At 40.3% G+C, this 22789-nt stretch overlaps 1 protein-coding gene across 1 annotated transcript; it reads right to left on the reverse strand.

Annotated features, from left to right (window-relative positions):
- Positions 1-2788: 2788 nt before the first annotated feature.
- LOC139450484 (uncharacterized) lies at positions 2789-10605 on the reverse strand. The gene is made up of 4 exons (XM_071232197.1): positions 10522-10605; positions 5665-5830; positions 4880-5066; positions 2789-4589 (listed from the first exon to the last, which is right to left on the reverse strand). Exons 2-4 carry the CDS (start codon positions 5825-5827, stop codon positions 4478-4480), a joined length of 462 nt encoding a protein of 153 aa, XP_071088298.1. The 5' UTR covers positions 5828-5830; positions 10522-10605; the 3' UTR covers positions 2789-4477.
- Between the last annotated feature and the right edge of the window lie 12184 nt (positions 10606-22789).

Consider the following 22789-nt stretch of genomic DNA (forward strand, 5'->3'; position numbering starts at 1 on the left):
GTTAAACCCAAGTCACTTACCACATGAAATGAAACCCATTGTAATTGTGTTATCTGGCATCCAGAAACATATACCCATTAAGCTGTATCAGTGTTATACCTTCCGCATCACCTATTTGTTCAGCTCTCATGTAGTCATTGATCGCCTATATTTTAATTACTACAAATCACTGCTTCATTATGTTCAATGATACATGCCAAGCATTGTGTATTTTCATTTAATTTTTTCTGTTACATTTTTTGTGACCACATACGCGTTTTTTTGTTAATGTTTTTATGTCGACCAATACCGTTAAAATTTGATATTCGTGAAAAACTGTTTCAGTTCATGATATTCTAAAATCCACACATTAAGTAGGGTCACGTTTTGGAAGAAGGCTCAGAATGGACAAAACAAATAATTAATTCAAGTTTAAATGGATGACATGTACGTGGGGTACATGTAATGGGTGAGAGGTAAGCCTTTAACATCCAGTTCAACGTTTTATCAGAATACGTAATGTGTCCTTGTGTCCCTCGTGAGATTTTACACCAGCTGAGATGAACTAATATGATTGTAGACAATATATCATTTTGGGTTTAGATGCGCTGATTCAATAACTATCTAGCTATTGGTTGAAACATGATCACGTATATACATTTATCATATAATGGGTAGGTTTCTCGGCAGGATAAAGCCAACGGATAAAAACGATATCCGTTGGGGTCATATGCGGATAGAGATGCAAATATCAAAGGTCAAGTAGGACTACTTTCACTGTTTATAAACAAACATGGCGTCGCATTCGTCATTCGGCAATCGAGTCAGAATTAACCATCGTGAATCTGGATAAACTACAGGGATAATTTCTATCATTATCAAACGAACAGTCTAATATACTGAAAATCAGTGTCTAACTGTGACGAAGCTAAGGCATTTTAAAAGTTTTTGCAACTTTCGAAATATAAATTTCGAAACAATTTTGCGAGGGCACGAGGCCTAGCCAAGCGGGATCAGTAGCCATATCTGTGCTTGTAGACCTCTGTGGCTTGAAACCTTCTCCACAAATCAAAATGGTCGGATTCGACCGAAATGTTTGAACTGTTACCTTGTTTCGATTTGTCGCTATGTGTACATCTGACTACACTTCTTAACGTTATGAAAGGAAAGACCGACTGTCAACAACGTCTGACCGTGGCTGTGACGTCTCATAGACTAGGTTTAGAGTAGCCTCCCTTTGACAAAGGGCAGTTACTCTAGCGGACAGAACGATGGATTGCCGAGAAAGGCGAGGGAGGGAAAGCGATTTTGAAGCACAGAATTCAAGAATGACATTATATGATAAAGAGTTTATCACGCTTGTGTGTTTGGGGATGGTAAATATCCTGTATTAGGAATAAACACTATGTATTTAGCTCGCCAAGGCTCGCTAAATACAATGTTTATTCCTAATGCAGGATATTTACCATCCCCAAACACACTCGCGTGATAACCTCTATATACTGAACATGTATTAACAAGATAAGTTGTTATTTTGTGTTAAACACACGAAATATTGTTACTGTAATATGAGTGATATGGATCAATGTACATCATATTGTTACATCCAATTGACTATTTGATAGTGATAATATAACACATGCTCGTGATATAGTCAGATTTATACACCGCACTCTGGTTTTAGTAGGTATGTCATATGATTATGGGAATTGTTTATTGCCACCTTAAATTTGTAAAGACATAATTAGCGAAATTAAATGTTGCTCGCCTGTCTTCTTGTCTTCATGTATATTTTCAATGTCGATGGCGACACAAATGTAAATAGCAATAAAACACTGCTCTACTGGTCTTTTCTCGAATTATTGTCAAGTTTATACGTTGACTTTTGTCTCGTATGACAATATTTACAGTTTAGCTAACCATTGGTTGCAAAGTGAAATTTACCCCCGATATACATGTTACGCATAGCTTAACTTACATTAACTTCCACGGTCATAGCCTAACTTCAAACTATCGAATTAACATAAGTAAGAGTTATGTCCCTTTATCCAAGAAGAACCCAAGTTATTAGTGTTCTGTTAACACGTGGCAATGTTATGTTCTAAATGCTGCATGTGTGTTAAGAACCTCGGACTATCGGCCAGTACACCAACAGCTTAGTTCCTGAATAGTCCTTGCTTCCTGGATGGCTGTTGTTCTGGAACTTTTGACAGTATACTTTTTCAGTCAACAATGAAAGGAGGACCCGTACTTAATGTTTTTACCCACATGTCCAGCAAACTATGCATCTAAACCCCTGGCCACATGATATTCCCCCGCATATTCGATACAGATTATTGGCGAGTCCCTTGTCACGAACACCTGGTACTATCCCTAGTTTATAATGATTCAGACACATATGCTTATGGAAAAGGTATTGTAATTCTTGCCAACACAAATTTTGTGTGTGTGTGTGTGTGTGTGTGTGTGTGTGTGTGTGTGTGTGTGATCGATCATTCGGGTCATAGTTATTGCCTGTGATAATAGTATCTCAACTTTCAACTGCTCTCACCAAATACGACCATTATTCAGCGATTCGTGTTAACATTGAATTAAGTTGAAAACACCAACAAATGCAGAAACATATTTCACCCGTCTTTATTATTACAGATCATATATCAATTAGAATTAAACAAGTCGATAGAGACGAATAAAGTAAAATGTACCGAATTTACGAAAGTTCTCAAAGTGCAAATCAACTTCAAGGGGGTGATTGAACTCTTAGTGGTAGAAAGTGGATCACATTCAATTGGAACTCACTGAACAGAAATTCCTATCGTCAATAACAGTGGTGCTTCCGGTGGTGGTTCCTATCGTCAGTTACAGTGGTGCTTTCGGTGGTGGTTCCTATCGTCAGTTACAGTGGTGCTTTCGGTGGTGGTTCCTATCGTCAGTTACAGTGGTGCTTTCGGTGGTGGTTCCTATCGTCAGTTACAGTGGTGCTTTCGGTGGTGGTTCCTATCGTCAGTTACAGTGGTGCTTTCGGTGGTGGTTCCTATCGTCAGTTACAGTGGTGCTTTCGGTGGTGGTTCCTATCGTCAGTTACAGTGGTGCTTTCGGTGGTGGTTCCTATCGTCAGTTACAGTGGTGCTTTCGGTGGTGGTTCCTATCGTCAGTTACAGTTGTGCTTTCGGTGGTGGTTCCTATCGTCAGTTACAGTGGTGCTTTCGGTGGTGGTTCCTATCGTCAGTTACAGTGGTGCTTTCGGTGGTGGATCCTATCGTCAGTTACAGTGGTGCTTTCGGTGGTCGTTCCTATCGTCAGTTACAGTTGTGCTTTCGGTGGTGGTTCCTATCGTCAGTTACAGTGGTGCTTTCGGTGGTGGTTCCTATCGTCAGTTACAGTTGTGCTTTCGGTGGAGGTTCCTATCGTCAGTTACAGTTGTGCTTTCGGTGGTGGTTCCTATCGTCAGTTACAGTGGTGCTTTCGGTGGTGGTTCCTATCGTCAGTTACAGTGGTGCTTTCGGTGGTGGTTCCTATCGTCAGTTACAGTGGTGCTTTCGGAGGTGGTTCCTATCGTCAGTTACAGTGGTGCTTTCGGTGGTGGTTCCTATCGTCAGTTACAGTGGTGCTTTCGGTGGTGGTTCCTATCGTCAGTTACAGTGGTGCTTTCGGTGGTGGTTCCTATCGTCAGTTACAGTGGTGCTTTCGGTGGTGGTTCCTATCGTCAATAACAGTGGTGCTTTCGGTGGTGGTTCCTATCGTCAGTTACAGTGGTGCTTTCGGTGGTGGTTCCTATCGTCAGTTACAGTGGTGCTTTCGGTGGTGGTTCCTATCGTCAGTTACAGTGGTGCTTTCGGTGGTGGTTCCTATCGTCAGTTACAGTGGTGCTTTCGGAGGTGGTTCGTAAACAGTAATTGTTAGCATACGTACCTACAATCTTTGTTTTACATTGATCTTTTCGTAAGTATCGGATATACTCGAACATCATCAAAAATGGGGGTATGTAAAATCGGTACATTTATCTTTTTCCATCACATTACAATTCACGGGTACATAATATTGGGCAGAGTATGGACTTCCCTTCATGCCTGAAATACCTCTCTAGTTTTCCTCTACCACATATTTCAGTAGCTGATGTAATTTCCAGTTTGACGACTGTGCAATGAAGAATGTTCCATTGTGCTTACCATGAGGGAAGCAACCTCTACAGACGCCCTTTTCTGGTCTTCTTCGTAGCATTTGCAGAAGAACGAGACAGCTTCTGAACGGCATGGATACTGGCCGATCAATCCCTTCACATCTCAGTGTACAGTTACAGTCTGTTTCCCTGGACTGACACGAAGCACTTTTGCTTCTTTGGGTGTCAGCGGTTCCCTCGTCTACATGGCTCATCGGGCCTCTTTGTAGACACACTTTCCTTTGGAATACAACGTGTAACGCCATGAGGAGCATCGCATCAAAGCGATATCTTCACAAGTACAATCATATATGTACATGGCGCCAAGGGTTCCCCCTTCTACAGCAGTGCAATACTTGTAGAAGGACCACGGGTAAGGATTGCTCCGTTGAGGTGCATCAGCAGGAAGTAGTTACTCTGCTGTTTCACGTGGGCATCGGTGGCTTGGCACCTGCAAAACAATAGCTCAATATGAGTTTCTAGGTTTGTCAGCACCATACCCGTGCTCGTGGGTTTCACCGAAGTGGATCACTTCGGGCTTTCCTCCCACATTAAGCCTGACACGCCGCGATATAACTGGAATACTGTTAAAAGCGTCGTTAAACCCAATTCATTCACTCACTTTCTCATTGTCTACTTTGACAGACACTATGGCATTTGAACAAAATAAAAAAATTCATCCGGTTAATAAATCCTAACACTGTTTCACGATGCCTTAACAAGACAGCAACCTGAAAATAGATTTTGCACTCACTTTTCAAGCCACCTGCAGCTCTATCGCTCCTGAGCGTCATGTAGAATTTAGCCCTTTGCCGTTTTCTTCTTGCACTGAGTTTGCCTCCACTACCTTGACAAGGAGTTTTGGAATCCACTCCCTCCTCTGCTCTGGCGCTAAATTCCCTTGACGTCTGCTTGTGCTGTTCCGAAACTGAAACGTGAGTTAGTTTGGTTTAGCACAATGCAAGCTATTTGACAGCTGGGAGCATAAGGAAAGGGCTTCACATATTGGGCCTATGTATGTAAACGTCATTCGGAGACAACGCGTTAACCACGAGACTATCCAACCACTCCGAAAAAAATGTCACACTTGCTCTTTGATGTCACACAACAGTCCTAGCTTCACAACTGATTTGGAGCACGTATATTTTATTCGAATTTCACGAACTCCTTTTGCTTACATCTATGCTTTTCAATCTAGGTTTTACCATCAAAGCCATTACATAAATTTAATGGAAGACATTCAGTGGGATTTATATAATATGACACGCGATGCAATCCCATGCAACCTTTAAATGGGATTTTTACACCTCCCAACTTATTGTCACTTGTTGATGAAACTCGTGTGAGTGGCGGGTGCTACCAGATATGCTTACCCTTTCGCGCACAGCTGGTGTCAGCACTGATTTTCACTGATCAATTCATATATTTTTCATATTTTGTTATTACGGAAACTCTTTCGGCAGATAAAAGAGACAATTTTTCTCAGTCGTTGACGTTTTGAATTCATGATATGTGAGCCTACTCACGATGAGACAGCTGTGTCCAGAGCTTCTCCCGGTCCCCATTGACGTCGAAGATGTAGTAGTTGTTGATGATGGTGCAGCCCTTCTTCATCTTTGAATGATGAATCGTGTTCGTCCCAATCTGGGTCACGTTCATACCCTGCCCGCCAACAACTTCTTCAGACATTTCCTGTTGGACATCAAGTTAAAGAACTAGATTTGTATTTGATTTACATTTAACACACAGAATCATGTCGAATTTAGCAAGTAGATGAGAGGAATATAACCCACTAATATGTATTTATATTGACGTTTCATCCAGTTTAAGTTGAAATGCAAAGATATGAAGTTCTATTAATTATTTTATTTCATGGCATGTGTTTGGTTTGCGAACACTTGTCTAATGTAGTTCAAGAGAAAGTCTTACAGAGAGAAATATGCATCACTCCCGTTTTCAATGCAACTACACTCCCGCAAGTTATCAAAACAAAACCAATAATGGATTGTTCTGTCCAAAGTCCAACGAAGTCCCATATGTATTAGATAACTAAAGCTTGGAGGTACTAGTGTCTCCGCCGAACCTTGTATGTAAATACATACGAGGATTGATTGTGAAAATCTGAGCCTCGCATAGATTCAATTGCTTAAGAGTGAAATATTTTGTTGTGGACATTTCATGATTTCCTTGAAGTATATCCACTAAAACATGAGTGAACTGAGCAAATTGTTTCGCTTTGACAAGTCAGTAATCTATGCAGGAGTCTGTGATCTATGCCAACTTGAGGGACGTATAGCTACAAAGTACTTGGAGAATAAGGACTAAACATCAAAAGCCATCCATGATATATGTACAACACTACGGAAGGATGCCCTTTCCTAGTGTAAGTATTATTTTCGTTTCCATGGCAACAAGTTTGACTTTGACTCTGACTCTGGTGGTGTGTACCTGACATAGAAATACAAAGTTCCGAATCCCAATTCCATGGTATAGTTTTGATAGCTCAATAACTACTCTTGTATATGGTTATCGGTTTGGGTCAAGTGACAAGAGTGCTGGATTTATTTAAGCAAGTGGAAGGGAAAGAACATCAGAACAGTTGGTCATAGAGAGTATGTGGGGACATGTGTTCACTATCACCGTGGTTTCCACAAGCTCAGGACAGCAGCATGGTAGATTTCCCTAGATCGCAGCCTTAGGGTCGGACACTCCTAAGGAACCCGGTGGTGCAAGGAGAACCTTGTTTACACCGGAAACAGAAAGCAACAAGACATCAGGGGAGGCCACGCACAACACTGGCGACCGATGGGAAGGCCAAGGCATATTTGTAATAATCCCCATTCAAATACGTATAAAACGGTTTTGGGCTAATTTTGACATAATCGGATTTTGTGGATCATTTGTGCGCAATGCTGACAAGTTCAGTGACTTCGTGTCAGGGTATCACACAATGAACTGTAAGAAAGAAATGACAACAGTGTTGTTTAGTTTAGTATAGCTCCAAATAATCCTTAACAATAATTCGTATGTTTACACTGAAAGCTATCATTAAAAAATACCCACGTATGAAAATGGGTGAGATTTTACTGCCCCTTTTTAGATTTCTCCAAAGTGTTTTACAAACGGAAACATGATAGTCACTTTGTGGAGTTTGGATATCTTGCATGTTTTTCAATGTTATTTCCTCAATGCATTCAAATTTAACAGTTTATGTTAAAACCAAAAGAGGTCTTTCAGTTTGTTTTAACTGTAATACCGGTGCCTGTCAGGGTTGCATCTCAAGTCCACACATATTGTAGGTGAGGTGAGGTGAGGTGAAATGGGGTTTAATGTCGCGTCCAAGATTATTGCACTTATATAGCGACGTACATGCACGTATATGTATGTGTGTGGCTGCTTGTACTAGTCTGGACTGATGCCGATTTATAGTGCTAGCTCACTGAGATACCATGCCGCAGTTTAACACGAATACCCCACTCAGACACTCCGAGCCGACCAGTCCTTGTTTTAGCCCCTTTATGCCGAGCGCCAGACAGGGTAACAACAAGTACCATCTTTTAACGTCTTTTGGTATTGCGCGGCCGGGGATCGAACCCTGGACCTTCCGCTCTACGGGCGGACGCTCTACCACTAGACCACGGAGGCGGTTTACACACATATTGTAAAAGAAAATGGAGAAAGAGGGGAAAGGTATGAGAGAAAATCTAAAGAAGACTAAAGTTACAGATTTTTAGATATGGTGGTCATATGGATCATGTGCTCATGCAAAATGGTATTATACTGTTAACCTTATTTAAACTGTGTCAGTCTACAGATATGTGGGATAATAATGGCTGTCCAACTTAAATTTTGAAAACACTAAGGTAACTTTTAATGGTATGGTCCTTTGAGAGTGTGGCAGACTCCCTGTAAAGTGTGTTTATTTGTCACGTGTAATGACATTTTGGTGTCTCGCTATACACGTGCCACTTAACAGACTTTCACATCAATGTTATCTACTGTTGAGATCACATCATGTCAAATTAATGAAGTTGGACGTTCAACATGGCCATTGAAAGTAAGAAATAGTGTTTATCAATATGGTTTTGGTCATGCTTTGTTTAGCTGAGAAATTGGTTATGTAAACATTTTTCTATCATTATTTAAGCAAACGTAAACTGATAATGTACAACAATCATGGTACTCGTCGTGTAACATCAATTAACGATTGTTCTAAATGCTAATAGTAGAGAGCTATATATTTTGTGATATTTCAATCATTTAAGAATAGTAATTTCCAGATTTAGGTGTAGTGTTTTCAAAATTGCGGTTGAAACCTGTGGATATAAAAAAATTAGAATTCAAACAAGGGTTGTGTGTGTGTATTGCAAGTCAGGAGATCTTGTTCATGTTGGAAATTAATTTCATGAGCTATTTATTTGCAACCTATCTATAGATATTAGACTTAAATATATTAATAAATATCTTCATAAACCGTAAATAATTGATAGTTTAGTAATCTTTCTACGAAATGAGCAGTATGATGTCATATGGAACACTGCTTTTTATCTAGTTCATATCAACACAATCATTAAGGTCAGAAATACTAAAAACAAATTGAAATATTTTAATAAAGTTTTGCCTTCACAGTTATTCATTTACATTTATATACAAACACATTTGTGATAATAAGCATGCATGTCATACTGAAAACTGTCAGTATTTGGGGCCAGAGGCTTATTACTGAAAACAAAATGCCTGTCTCTCTGTAAGCAAGTCGGGGCGGTAGGGTAGCCTAGTGGTCAAAGCGTTCGCTCGTCACGCCGAAGACCCGGGTTCGAATCCCGACATGGGTAAAATGTGTGAAGCCCATTTCTGGTGTCCCCCGCCGTGATATTGCTGGAATATTGCTAAAAGCGGCGTAAAACCATACTCACTCACTCACTCACTCACTCACTCACTCACTGTAAGCAAGTCAACTGTTCCCCTGAAAAACTCGGGAACATAGGGTACAAAATAGGAAATTGCATCGGACATAACGTTTGTCACTGAAGCTTTGGATATGTCTTCCACTTGTCTACCAAAAAACTTTTTGAAAGCTTTGCTGGGGCTTTGAATGGCGTTACCTTAATCAAACAAGTTTTGAGCAAGAGTCGCATGATGCTCTTTAACATTTTGGAAGAAAGGGCATGCTCGATTGTACCCCCAAAGACGTGAAATGTATACACCAAAGGATGGCGCTGCTCGAAAGCTGCACGACATAAAGGGAAAGTCATACGTCATACAGTCATTAGTCATACAGTTTTGTAGAATGTTTTGTCGCTCCGAGTCGTTATGCAGAGATCTAAATATGAAACAGATGAGGTGGTCTCACTGGTCTCCTTTATTTCTAGTTCCGGTCGGTGAATCAGTGGAAGGAACCTGGCTACGTGATGGTTACTGAACGTTATCAGATCATCTGAAGATTAAATTAAATTTCTTGGCCTAATTGCCTTGTTTTGATTGTGCCCATCCGAGCCGACATTCCGACTCGTATCGTAACATCAGATCAGCAAGGAGGCGATTACAGTTGGTGCCATTTGGAATGCCTTCTTCTTGCCTAGATGTCTTAACCCTAAAATTGCAAATGTGTTATTAAGGAGTAAGTTCAGCATTTCACATATTGTTTTCTCAGCAAATTTCAGATGTCATGTGCTGTTATTTCTGACAAATTGTTCTGAACCTTTGAAGATAGATATTTAACAATTTGTATGCTCACCTTGTTTGTCGTCTGGGATAGACGTGTACAAAATTAAAATAACGAATGTTTTGACACAATTGAACTTTGTTTTTTTCTGAGATTACGAAACGTTAGAAAGTTGAAACAAATACATATCATCCTTTTTCACTTGCACTGAAATCTAAGTGAAGGAAATCCGAAGTACTTGCGTACCGTATAATAAATGCCCCCTGTATCGAGCGAGTGGGAAGCGGAAACCATCGACTAACCCGAAACGCGAATGTAAAACCGGTTTAACGACCAGGTATTTCACATCGCAAAACGATTTCAGTGCCACTCAGTTGAGTCGGGTGTTTGCAAACATATGTTAATACATCTTGCGACAATATTCCAAGTTAGTTACTGGTATAATATTGTTTCTACAATACATTTCATGTCAAGTTCATGTTATGATTTTGTCACGCTTTGGACATTCCTGTACACATTACTTCCTGCTCTGTCAAAACCTTGTGTGACGTGATGATTGAGCTGTCGCCATTTTGCAGTAGGGTGCGCGGCACCAGCATAGAATACATAACAGTTGTAGTTCACACAAGTAGTTATACTGACCATTTCTGTCTTGATTGAATGCCCAACACCCCCACCTTCCGACACTACAACATATATCCTCATTCGGGTATCTTACCTGGGTCTAGGGTTTATATCTAATTCAGCGAAAAAACAGTTCACGAACGAAGGAGAAACCTTCGCCAAACTGCGCATGACTAACACGCATTCCCCGAGTGTGTCTGTTGTAACCTCGGGGTGGACATTACGTGTTTACCTTTCCGTCAAGATGTATACATACCGTGTATGCATAAAGCTTCATACACGCGTCGGTTGCGCATAGAATACGGTTGACTCGGTTGTCAAAGCGAGGTTTGAACGTAAATGAGAGCTGTAGCAAATGCCATCATGTACCTATCAATGACATGAGGCGATAGAGCCAACTTATAGAGACGGCCATAACCAGTATCACAATGCTTTTTGTGTGGGCCATCGATATCAGTCCGGGTGGTAAACAAATGGAGTTACGTCGCTTAGTGCGTCGTCTGCTCGGCTATATTTTTCGTGACAATGTTTTCCAAACATGGTGATGTCATGGTGTATGATAAAAAGGTCAATATATTGCAGTTTTCATATCAACCCCCACCTCAGCGCTCTGGTCTTCGGCCCTCGGGCTGATATGTGTCTTTGGACGATATAGGGTATGTGAAAACTGTCATAACCTCTAATTATTGCATTGAACGGCCTGGGTTATACAGCTGACATTCTTAGTGAAAGAAAGATGTACGTCGCGTTGTGGCAAATGTATACAGAGCGTGACTGGAAGTTCAAACAGTCATTTAATGTTATGTTTTATATCTTGCGTCTTGCAAATTTTCCTTCGTAAAATCACAATTCAATGCACATAACATGGGATCTCGGTGACACAATATCCTTTTGTATGGTGGTAAATGTTCCAACGCGTGGTGCATTTTCACAGCAGGTGACGTTAAGCAACACTTAGATGAACGCGTGTGTCAAACCGGGCCTGATTTGTAGAGATTTTGTTGTTTAGAGGTTATTCCTGCACTAGACTCCCGGAAGGGGATATACGCGTTCTGAGCAGGGAGCTGAGGATGTATACTCGCACTGAGCAGGGAGCTGAGGATGTATACTCGCACTGAGCAGGGAGCTGAGGATGTATACTCGCACTGAACAGGGAGCTGAGGATGTATACTCGCACTGAGCAGGGAGCTGAGGATGTATACTCGCACTGAGCAGGGAGCTGAGGATGTATACTCGCACTGAACAGGGAGCTGAGGATGTATACTCGCACTGAGCAGGGAGCTGAGGATGCATACTGTTAAGGAGCAGGGAGCTGAGGAGGTATACTCGCACTGAACAGGGAGCTGAGGATGTATACTCGCATTGAGCAGGGAGCTGAGGATGTAAACTCGTACTGAACAGGGAGCTGAGGAGGTATACTCGCACTGAACAGGGAGCTGAGGAGGTATACTCGCACTGAACAGGAAGCTGAGGAGGTATACTCTTAAGGAGCAAGGAGCTGAGGAGGTATACTCGCACTGAACAGGGAGCTGAGGGGTTATACTCGCACTGAACAGGGAGCTGAGGAGGTATACTCGCACTGAACAGGGAGCTGAGGAGGTATAGTCTCACTGAAGAGGGTGCTGAGGAGGTATACTCGCACTGAACAGGGAGGAGCTTAGGATGTATACTTCTACTTAGTAGGGAACTGTGAATGTCCAGTCCTGCGAAACAGGGAGCTGACAAAATATACTTGATCTTAGAAAGCACCTGAGGATGTATACTCGTACTGAGCAGGGAGCTGAGAATGCAAATGTTGACTTGGTTCTTCTTATTATTATCAATATTTATATTGATATTAGTATGTCCTTGGCTTACTTTATGTTATGTTTTTGCTTCTTGGACTGCCATAATTTCATAATTATTTGTAATTCCAAATGATCAGGTCGTGGGTTAAATGACACCAAAGTTTGATTCAAATCACCACATTTTCAAACGTTAGTCAGTCAAGCAGTTTATGATTTGCCTTTATTACACGTGGGAAATGCTGTAGTATTATTCTTCAGGTTCTGGCAATTTAGCAGTCATAAGCCCTTGGAGTTTTGTTTGAAACTGATCCACACTTGCATTCTCTTTCTGTGAACGGACACAACACATTGTATTTGCCTCACATATCACATGTGTTGTGAAAAGATGCATTTCTAAAAACGTCTGATTCTGTGTGTTCGTGTGATGAATCAATCCATAGATGATTGTTTTACATTTCTACGTATAAATTTACAACTTTTGGCGATAGATCAGATTTGTGTAAGCTTTGCCCCGCTTTTATATTTGAGCAATGTCACACTAGGAGGCAGTTGGCTATGTAAGTGTCAGATATGTTTAGAAAAGTGGAGGTTACTATTTTCAATTATCCGGGACTGAGTGAATGGATGACTGACGCAATATAGCAATATTCCAGCTATAAAATGGCGGCGGTCTGTAAATAATTGAGTCTGGACCAGACAATCTTGTGATTGATATCATGAGCATCGATCCACGCAATTGGGATCGTTGACACGCATCAACCAAGTTAGCGAGCCTGACCACCGGATCCCGTTAGTCGCCTCTTACGACAAGCATGGGTTATTAAAGACCTATTCTAACCCGGATCGGAGATCAAGTGAGACTGTCCTATCTCAAACATATCTTTCAAACAGAGTATAGAGAAAGATGGACAGAAGAACTATTTGTTTATGTGGACTACTATCGAGGTAGTATTCCAGTTTACCAGTTGCACGAAATGGCAGATGGTCCGGTTATAAATACGAAATACAGGGAGTCTGTTGATATTGTGTGGCGAGTGGGAAAACTTCCCAAGACAAGATAAAGAGCTGGTCAGAACGAAGTACTAGTCGAGCGGATGGGATGCCACCAGGAAGGGGAACCGCTGGATTCCAGAGATCAAAATAAGGGATTAAAATAACAGAGACTTGTTACTGAGAGCCAGTGTTTAGCAAGTCACCATGGAGTCAACAGCTTGTCCCCAATGTAGGAATGTTTTCCAGATATGGTAATGTGCAGAGATACAAACGACAGATGCATGACGCCCGTCCCCTCCCCCTCCACAAAAGATACATTAGACCGCTATACCACGAAGTTTTCGGTTCTTTCTAACGCTATCTTGGTTGGACCCAGTCTGGGGAAAACTTTGTCTTCGATGTGCATCGAGCAGTATTACACAACCCATTACCTACCAATATCATATGGTGTTAAATAGAATGGCAAACTCTTTTTCCCTCTAGAATTCTGTATAATACCATCTTAGAAGTATTACCATATGTACAGTTTGTAAACAGGATACTCGCTGCTGTTGGGGAGGTAAGACGCTGCGCACGCCGCTATATATTACCGTTCTCAGTCACCTGAGTGCCGATCCCCAGACAGATTGTAACCACGTACACGTGATCGAAACTTAATGATGATATTTATGGCCCACAAAATATCTCTCTTTGTCCGGATATTGTTTGCTTTAGAATCCAGCTATATGACATTGATCTGTAAATAATCGAGCCTGGACGAGACAATCCAGTGATTGACATCATGAGCATCGACCCTTGCAATTGGGATACGATGACACGCATCAACCAAGTCAGCGAGACTGGCCACCTGATCCCGTTAGTCGCCTCTTACGACAAGCATAGTCGCCTTTTACCGCAAGCATGGGTTGCTGAAGACCTATTCTTCCCCGGATCTTGACGGGTTGGCACATTGGTTAATGGTGAATGGTTATACCGCGAGGTGTAGCAGCACTGATCGTGTTGAACCGATCAGAATGTGTTTGTGAACTTTATGTGAACAGCATCTTACAACATCCACCCAGTAGTATAGGTGAATACACCACTGTTGGTTATGCTCGCTTATACTCGACAATGTACAGGTCTTCTTGCTGTACATTGCCCTCGATATCCTACAATGGCAATCTATTTATAGCTGGGACTTTCCCTGGTCGATTGCGCCACACTTTGAAATACACTAGGTTTTGCCCGGTGATCTATTAATAACTACACATCATCTTGTTTGTATTAAGTCAATCCCTCAATTCCCGAATCCCCAGGGTTTATCTGTCATTTCCTCTCCATCAAACACGTTATTACTCCTAACAAAACTTATTGTTCGAAATGACCCGTGATGATACGGGGCAGAATAGGTCTTCAGCAACCCATGCTTGCCGTAAATGGCGACTATGCTTGTCGTAAGAGGCAAATTATGTGATCGGGTGGCTAGGCTCGCTGACTTGGTTAATGCATGTTATTGTATCCCAGTATATACAAGCAGTTACACTGAAATCCTCCCGCTTGAATGAACACAACACCCTCCCATCCCGACACAACATGCTGTCATTCCGTTATTCTAGCTGTGTCTGGGTTTCATATTTGCACCAGACGTTTACAAAGAATGATACCGCTTTGTACCTTTGTATATGACAGCAAATGTGGCCCTTTGAAATACTGTTGTGTTGTCAAAGGCGGGTGGAAGCTAACTGATAGTCACACAAGTTGCTTATACCTTTCTAGCGTTTCACTTCCCTGCCATGTATGAACCGTCTTACATGAGAAAGAGTTGTTTCCCTTTGACCATCCGCATCTTTCCTGTGGGGCTGATTGATCCCGTCCTCAAATCACAACATTCACCCTGTATATGTTCTACCGACGTTGTAAAGACGTTGACTGTAACAGTGATGCCCCTGCAAATGTCCAGGTTAGAATTGGCCTTCAGCACCCCATGCTTGCAAGAGTTGACTAACGAGATCGATTAATCAGGTCAAGAGACATTCGTGACCAACTCGTGTTTTTTCCAGGGACAAGCTCTTCTTGCAGCTTATTGAAAGGGGCGAGTGGAGACGAATGGTCAAGAGATTTACTCCTCCGCTGAGAAATTCATTGCCCTCAAAGGCGGGATACACAGTATTTTATCAAAATCACGTGGACCAATCAGATCTCATCATTATGACATGGAGGAATGATAATTTCATTTATTTCAGCTCGCTGACTTGGTTGATCGTATGGGTCGATACCTAACTCGATAATTTACAGACCGTCGTCACATGGCTGAATTATTGCTGTGTGCGGCGTGAAAGAAGTTACAGTGAAGACACCAGGCGTCCACTACACTACCCGAGGCCTCCATTATGGGTGAAGGTAATATAACGGTCACAACAAGGAAATGTAACTGGGCAATGGAGATACCCAGGTAGACAACCGTTGGTTGAAGAGAAGATGCAGGCTAATCCTGTTCACCCAGAAGAACCCTTACCCGAACACTCGCCGATGACTTTTACAAGAAAAAAAAACACAAAATCTTTGTTCTGGAATTTTATTTCCGTATAATGCATCTACATCAAGCAAATAAAGGAGGCAAAACAATGAACAAATAAATCGTTGTCATGCAATACATGCAATCAAACAGCAATCAAACAATTGTTTAATATGAGATTATTCGGCGTTTGAGGTTTTGGAGAATTAAAACAAATGTTTTCAGCAATGTTTGGAAATATTGCTAAGTGAAAATAACTCTGCATGTACACTGAAGCAAGTTGCTTAATATTGGAACATAATGAAAAGCAGAACAATGCTTTTTTTGGATGCCTCTTTTTTGTGTTGTTTTTTCTTTGGTTGTTTTTCATTTGTTTTTTTTGGTTTTATTTTTTGTCTGTTTTCTAACATATACTGATCAAGGAAATATGGTGTCTTTTTCAGTATAGCTATCTTTAGGCACAGACGAGCCTTTGGTTTGCTTTCCAGTCTAAGGCGTTTTTAAACCTTGCTGAGAAATTCTTATTTTTTTTGTGTTGCTTTTTCTTTGGTTGCTTTTTTTATTGTTTTGTTTTTTGTTTTATTTTTTGTCTATTTTCAAACATATACTGATCAAGGAAATATGGTGTCTTTGTTCAGTATAGCTATCTTTTGGCACAGATGAGCCTTTGGTTTGCTTTCCACTCTAAGGCGTTTTTAAACCTTGTGGAGAAATTCTTGTTTTTTTGTGTTGCTTTTTTTATTGTTCTGTTTTTTGCTTTTATTTTTTGTCTGTTTTCAAACATATACTGATCAAGGAAATATGGTGTCTTTGTTCAGTATAGCTATCTTTTGGCACAGATGAGCCTTTGGTTTGCTTTCCACTCTAAGGCGTTTTTAAACCTTGTGGAGAAATTCTTGTTTTTTTGTGTTGCTTTTTTTATTGTTCTGTTTTTTGCTTTTATTTTTTGTCTGTTTTCAAACATATACTGATCAAGGAAATATGGTGTCTTTGTTCATTTTAGCTATCTTTTGGCACAGATGAGCCTTTGGTTTGCTTTCCACTCTAAGGCGTTTTTAAACCTTGTGGAGAAATTCTTGTTTTTTTGTGTTGCTTTTTTTATTGTTCTGTTTTTTGCTTTTATTTTTGTCTGTTTTCAAACATATACTGATCAAGGAAATATGGTGTCTTTGTTCAGTATAGCTATCTTTTGGCACAGATGAGCCTTTGGTTTGCTTTCCACTCTAAGGCGTTTTTAAACCTTGTGGAGAAATTCTTGTTTTTTTGTGTTGCTTTTTTTATTGTTCTGTTTTTTGCTTTTATTTTTGTCTGTTTTCAAGCATATACTGATCAAGGAAATATGGTGTCTTTGTTCAGTATAGCTATCTTTTGGCACAGATGAGCCTTTGGTTTGCTTTCCACTCTAAGGCGTTTTTAAACCTTGTGGAGAAATTCTTGTTTTTTTGTGTTGCTTTTTTTATTGTTCTGTTTTTTGCTTTTATTTTTGTCTGTTTTCAAGCATATACTGATCAAGGAAATATGGTGTCTTTGTTCAGTATAGCTATCTTTTGGCACAGACAAGCCTTTGGTTTGCTTTCCAGTCCAATGCGTTTTTAAAGCTCGTGGAGGAATTCTTAGGATTTTTTTGTGTTGCTTTTTGTGGTTGCTTTTTTTATTGTTTTTCTTTTGTTTTTCTTTTTGGTCTGTTTTCAAACATATACTGATCAAGGAAATATGGTGTCTTTTTCAGTATAGCTATCTTTAGGCACAGACGAGCCTTTGTTTTGCTTTCCAGTCTAAGGCGTTTTTAAACCTTGCTGAGAAATTCTTATTTTTTTTGTGTTGCTTTTTCTTTGGTTGCTTTTTTTATTGTTTTTCTTTTGTTTTTATTTTTTGTCTGTTTTCAAACATATACTGATCAAGGAAATATGGTGTCTTTGTTCAGTATAGCTATCTTTAGGCACAGACGAGCCTTTGGTTTGCTTTCCAGTCCAATGCGTTTTTAAAGCACGTGGAGGATTTCTTAGGATTTTTTTGTGTTGCTTTTTTGTGGTTGCTTTTTTTATTGTTTTTCTTTTGTTTTCCTTTTGGTCTGTTTTCAAACATATACTGATCAAGGAAATATGGTGTCTTTTTCAGTATAGCTATCTTTAGGCACAGACGAGCCTTTGGTTTGCTTTCCAGTCTAAGGGTTTTTAAACCTTGCTGAGAAATTCTTATTTTTTTTGTGTTGCTTTTTCTTTGGTAGCTTTTTTTATTGTTTTTCTTTTGTTTTTATTTTTTGTCTGTTTTCAAACATATACTGATCAAGGAAATATGGTGTCTTTGTTCAGTATAGCTATCTTTAGCCACAGACGAGCCTTTGGTTTGCTTTCCAGTCCAATGCGTTTTTAAAGCACGTGGAGGATTTCTTGTTTTTTTTGTGGTTGCTTTTATTATTGTTTTTCTTTTGTTTTTCTTTTTTGTCTGTTTTCAAACATATACTGATCAAGGAAATATGGTGTCTTTTTCAGTATAGCTAACTTTAGGCACAGACGAGCCTTTGGTTTGCTTTCCAGTCTAAGGCGTTTTTAAACCTTGCTGAGAAATTCTTATTTTTTTTGTGTTGCTTTTTTTTTGGTTGCCTTTTTTATTGTTTTTCTTTTGTTTTTATTTTTTGTCTGTTTTCAAACATATACTGATCAAGGAAATATGGTGTCTTTGTTCAGTATAGCTATCTTTAGGCACAGACGAGACTTTGGTTTGCTTTCCGGTGTAAGGCGTTTTAAACCGCGTGGAGAAATTCTTATTCTCATCAATGGGTTACCTTCTCGACCTAAGCTGCACATACTTGGTGCAAGTTTTTGCCTGTTTCCGAACATATACTGATCAAGGAAATATGGTGTCTTTGTTCAGTATAGCTATCTTTTGGCACAGATGAGCCTTTGGTTTGCTTTCCACTCTAAGGCGTTTTTAAACCTTGTGGAGAAATTCTTGTTTTTTTTGTGTTGCTTTTTTATTGTTCTGTTTTTTGCTTTTATTTTTGTCTGTTTTCAAACATATACTGATCAAGGAAATATGGTGTCTTTGTTCAGTATAGCTATCTTTAGCCACAGACGAGCCTTTGGTTTGCTTTCCAGTCTAAGGCGTTTTTAAACCTCGTGGAGAAATTCTTAGGTTTTATTTGTGTTGCTTTTGTTTTGTTGCTTTTTTTATTGTTTTGTTTTTTTGTTTTTAATTTTGGTCTGTTTTCAAACATATACTGATCAAGGAAATATGGTGTCTTTTTCAGTATGAACCGCTTTCTTCTGCAGCTGGATTTGTTCTTCGCTCTCTGTTTTGCCAAGGCCGGTGCGTATTGTCCTAGAAACTGGAACAAAAGTGGACATGCCTAAACATGACTAAACAACTATTATATGTAATGAGGAATGAACTCCTACAAGTGTAACTGGAATTCTAATAATGGCATTGCATACACTCTAATTGTCCAACAGTTATGTTTTCCCACGAAATCAAGATGAACCATTATTTACAACCATACACTCATGAGTGAGTCAAAGCCTGTTACAACCAACATTTCGGTCTATGTCAAGACTTTGGAATGAGAGACATTGTGCCAAACTGAGCCATTGTCTGCGTGCATTTAGGGTATTTATGAACTGTTTGGTTGACACAAATAATAAACTTTGAGTTAAAAGAAGATATTGCTAGGTCTGCTAATTTAATAGCTGGAGCGTTTTGTTTATCTAATTGCAATTTTCTACATACTCTAGGCTTGCTTCTGATCTGATTGCTGGACGTTCACGTTGATGTTGATGTTGATATTGATGTCCTTGATTTCGGGTGTCTGTATTCGGACCACATTCGTCCCAATCTGGTAGACAGTCACATCCTTCGACCCCACACCGCCATCTTCATTACCAGACATTTCCTGGTGATAAGTACAGTTGGAGATATTGATGTCCTTGATTTCGGGTGTCTATATTCGGACCACATTCGTCCCAATCTGGGTGACAGTCACATCCTTCGACCCCACACCGCCATCTTCATTACCAGACATTTCCTGGTGATAAGTACAGTTGGAGATATTGATGTCCTTGATTTCGGGTGTCTGTATTCGGACCACATTCGTCCCAATCTGGGTGACAGTCACATCCTTCGACCCCACACCGCCATCTTCATTACCAGACATTTCCTGGTGATAAGTACAGTTGGAGATATTGATGTCCTTGATTTCGGGTGTCTGTATTCGGACCACATTCGTCCCAATCTGGGTGACAGTCACATCCTTCGACCCCACACCGCCATCTTCATTACCAGACATTTCCTGGTGATAAGTACAGTTGGAGATATTGATGTCCTTGATTTCGGGTGTCTGTATTCGGACCACATTCGTCCCAATCTGGGTGACAGTCACATCCTTCGACCCCACACCGCCATCTTCATTACCAGACATTTCCTGGTGATAAGTACAGTTGGAGATATTGATGTCCTTGATTTCGGGTGTCTGTATTCGGACCACATTCGTCCCAATCTGGGTGACAGTCACATCCTTCGACCCCACACCGCCATCTTCATTACCAGACATTTCCTGGTGATAAGTACAGTTACATTAATGGCTTACCTTAGTTCCCAACAACTTATGTACCTTCTTCTCCTCTAAAATAGATAACGTACCTATTTGCATTATGAAATAATTAACGATTTGTCGCGCTTCAGAGATCTATTCATATAATTTTCGTAATATTATTCAATTATTTTCTCGTCTTCAGCAACCCGTGCTTGTCATAAGAGACGACTATCGGGATCGGGTGGTCAGGCACGCTGACTTGGTTGATTCGTGTCATCGAATCCCAGTTGCGAGGATCGATGCACAAGACACTAGGGCTGCAACGGTTCCCCAATACTTCTATTCGGTTCGAAGCTCGATTATTTCCATTCGATTCGATTATTTTCGATTCGATTCATTAGTCTAATAATATACAATGATTCATGTATAATATGCATAAATAAGTAACAAAACGTGTGTTTACTTTAACTTTTTATTGAACAGTGCAACACTGTGCACCAACAGGACAAACTCATCACCTCAGACTGTGAGGTCAATCAGGTCATCAGGTAGGATCAAGCATGTCCACATTGTCACTACTGAGGGAAGCCCGCTGAGCAGTCACAACATCCCCGGCTGTTGAAAAGACCTTCTCACTAGCCACACTTGAGTCCAAACCTTAAATTTTAGATGACTTTGGGCTGGTGACAGCACGTCGTCTGCCATGCTTTCAAACGGAGGTCACTCTAATCTATTTTCGTTTTCCAGTGACAGTCGTCAAAAGTTTCAAACAAATGCATTTTTGGACATTTTCACTTCGTCGATATGAACGCAAGTCTTTTGATTTTTTTCGCCAACGATTTAGGTTATTTTTGTTAATTTTAAATTTATTACAAAAATTGGAATGAACCGAATCGAAATCTAGACATTGTAGATCGAAGATCGAATCGTGACGACAAGTACCGGTTCTCGGTGCACCGAAGCGAACCGTTGCAGCCCTACAAGACACCCATCTTTATTTACAGACCCCAGTCTTATAGCTGACGGCGGCGTTAAACTATAAACAAACAAACCTATTGGTTACCCGCGTCCACTTTTACACATTACGTCACTCGTTTGGGTCGCCATTTTACTTATGTGGCGAGAATAGCCCGATTGAATAAACAACTAGTACAACAGATACATGTAGCAATACTGAGGCTACATACGGGTATTTGACCCTGAATGTAAAACTAACTTAGTATACAACTACAGAAAACAGACACGATGCTGGCTCCTTACCTGTCTCTGAGATTTATCTCCCACTGAACGAAATAGTTCCCAAAGCTCTGAAGCCTTGTACAGAACTGCGCATGTACGTCCCCCATAATAAATTCAATTACAACATCTTCCGGGTAGGCGAGCTTGCCTTCTAGTTCTATCTGTAACTGTGTTTATGTCACTGGCGTACACAGAGGGGCCTGGGATGCCTTTGAATAGTTGAGGTCAGTGGTTACTAACTTCGCGTTCAAGATTGGTTTCACTCATCCAGCGACGTGTGTGGTTGCTTGTGCTTGTCTTACTTACTTACTTACCTATATTGGAGATTTTAGTGCGCTTTCCGACTGCAGCGCATTTCGCACACGGGCCCGGCCAAGCCATTTAATGTGTTTCCGAAAAGGGGAAAAAGTTGTTTGGCAATCCAGTAGAGGTGTTTTAGTGGTTGCTTAGATAGAATTTTGGAAATTTTGAGATTTGGAAAAAATGCCAAGAGGGTTTGGGGGGCGAACTAAAGGGACCTGAGTATGGAAGTTTGTTAGTTTGATTATGTGGTTTGGTTTTGGCGGTTTATTGGGGTTTTAAATGCGATTTATTAGTCCTGTTTTGATAAAGTATACGCCTATAGCTAAGGCTTTGAATTTTTCTATTTTATTTTGTGGGTTTAGGATTGCTTCTAGAGTAAGAGCCTTACTCAGATTTAGGGTGGTTTGTAGTGTAGTTCGGTGTGTTAGGTAGTGGGTGCAGTGTATGAGTGCGTGTTCTGGGGTTTCTTGTTGTTTGCAATGTGGGCAGGTTCCTGTTGCGTGTTTTCTTATTATTTTGAGGTGGTTATTTAGGTTGGTATGTCCTGTTTGGAGTTTAGTAATTACTCTGTCCATTTTTTTGGACGGATGTAGAATTTTTGGTTTGGTTAGGGTTTTTTGAGAACCTTTTTGATTTGGCTATTTGAGTTTTGACATAGGTTATGCCATTTTCGGTGATTTTTTGCTTGTTGACACTTTTTATTTCTGATATGGAGATGGGTAGGTTTAAGCTTATTTCTGGGATTTTAAGGGATAGTTTAGCTGCTTTATCGGCGTTTTCATTGCCGTATATTCCTACGTAGGCGGGGATCCAAATGGATACTATTTGTTTGCCTGCCTTAGTTAAATCGTTTGAACTTTTTAGTATTTGATTTATTAGTTCAGGGCGGTTTTTGGTGTTTTTATTTTGGAGGGCTTGTAGTAAACTGAGCGAGTCGGTAAGTATTAGGATTTTTTGTTGTTTTTTAGATTGTTCATTATGAAGGGCTGAGGCCATGCCCATTAGTTCTGCCGTGAAT

The sequence above is a fragment of the Haliotis cracherodii genome, unplaced genomic scaffold (assembly GCF_022045235.1).
Source record: "Haliotis cracherodii isolate W230 unplaced genomic scaffold, xgHalCrac1.p SCAF_8, whole genome shotgun sequence".
NCBI lineage: Eukaryota > Metazoa > Mollusca > Gastropoda > Lepetellida > Haliotidae > Haliotis > Haliotis cracherodii.

Bases quoted from the DNA above. Each gene is read 5' to 3' on its own strand.
- LOC139450484 (XM_071232197.1), bottom strand. From the start codon at position 5,827: ATGTCTGAAGAAGTTGTTGGCGGGCAGGGTATGAACGTGACCCAGATT. The intron at 5,067-5,664 runs GTGAGTAGGCTC...CTCACGTTTCAG, and splicing joins CTGGACACAGCTGTCTCATC to TTTCGGAACAGCACAAGCAG. The intron at 4,590-4,879 runs CTATTTTCAGGT...ATTGTTTTGCAG, and splicing joins TTGAAAAGTGAGTGCAAAAT to GTGCCAAGCCACCGATGCCC.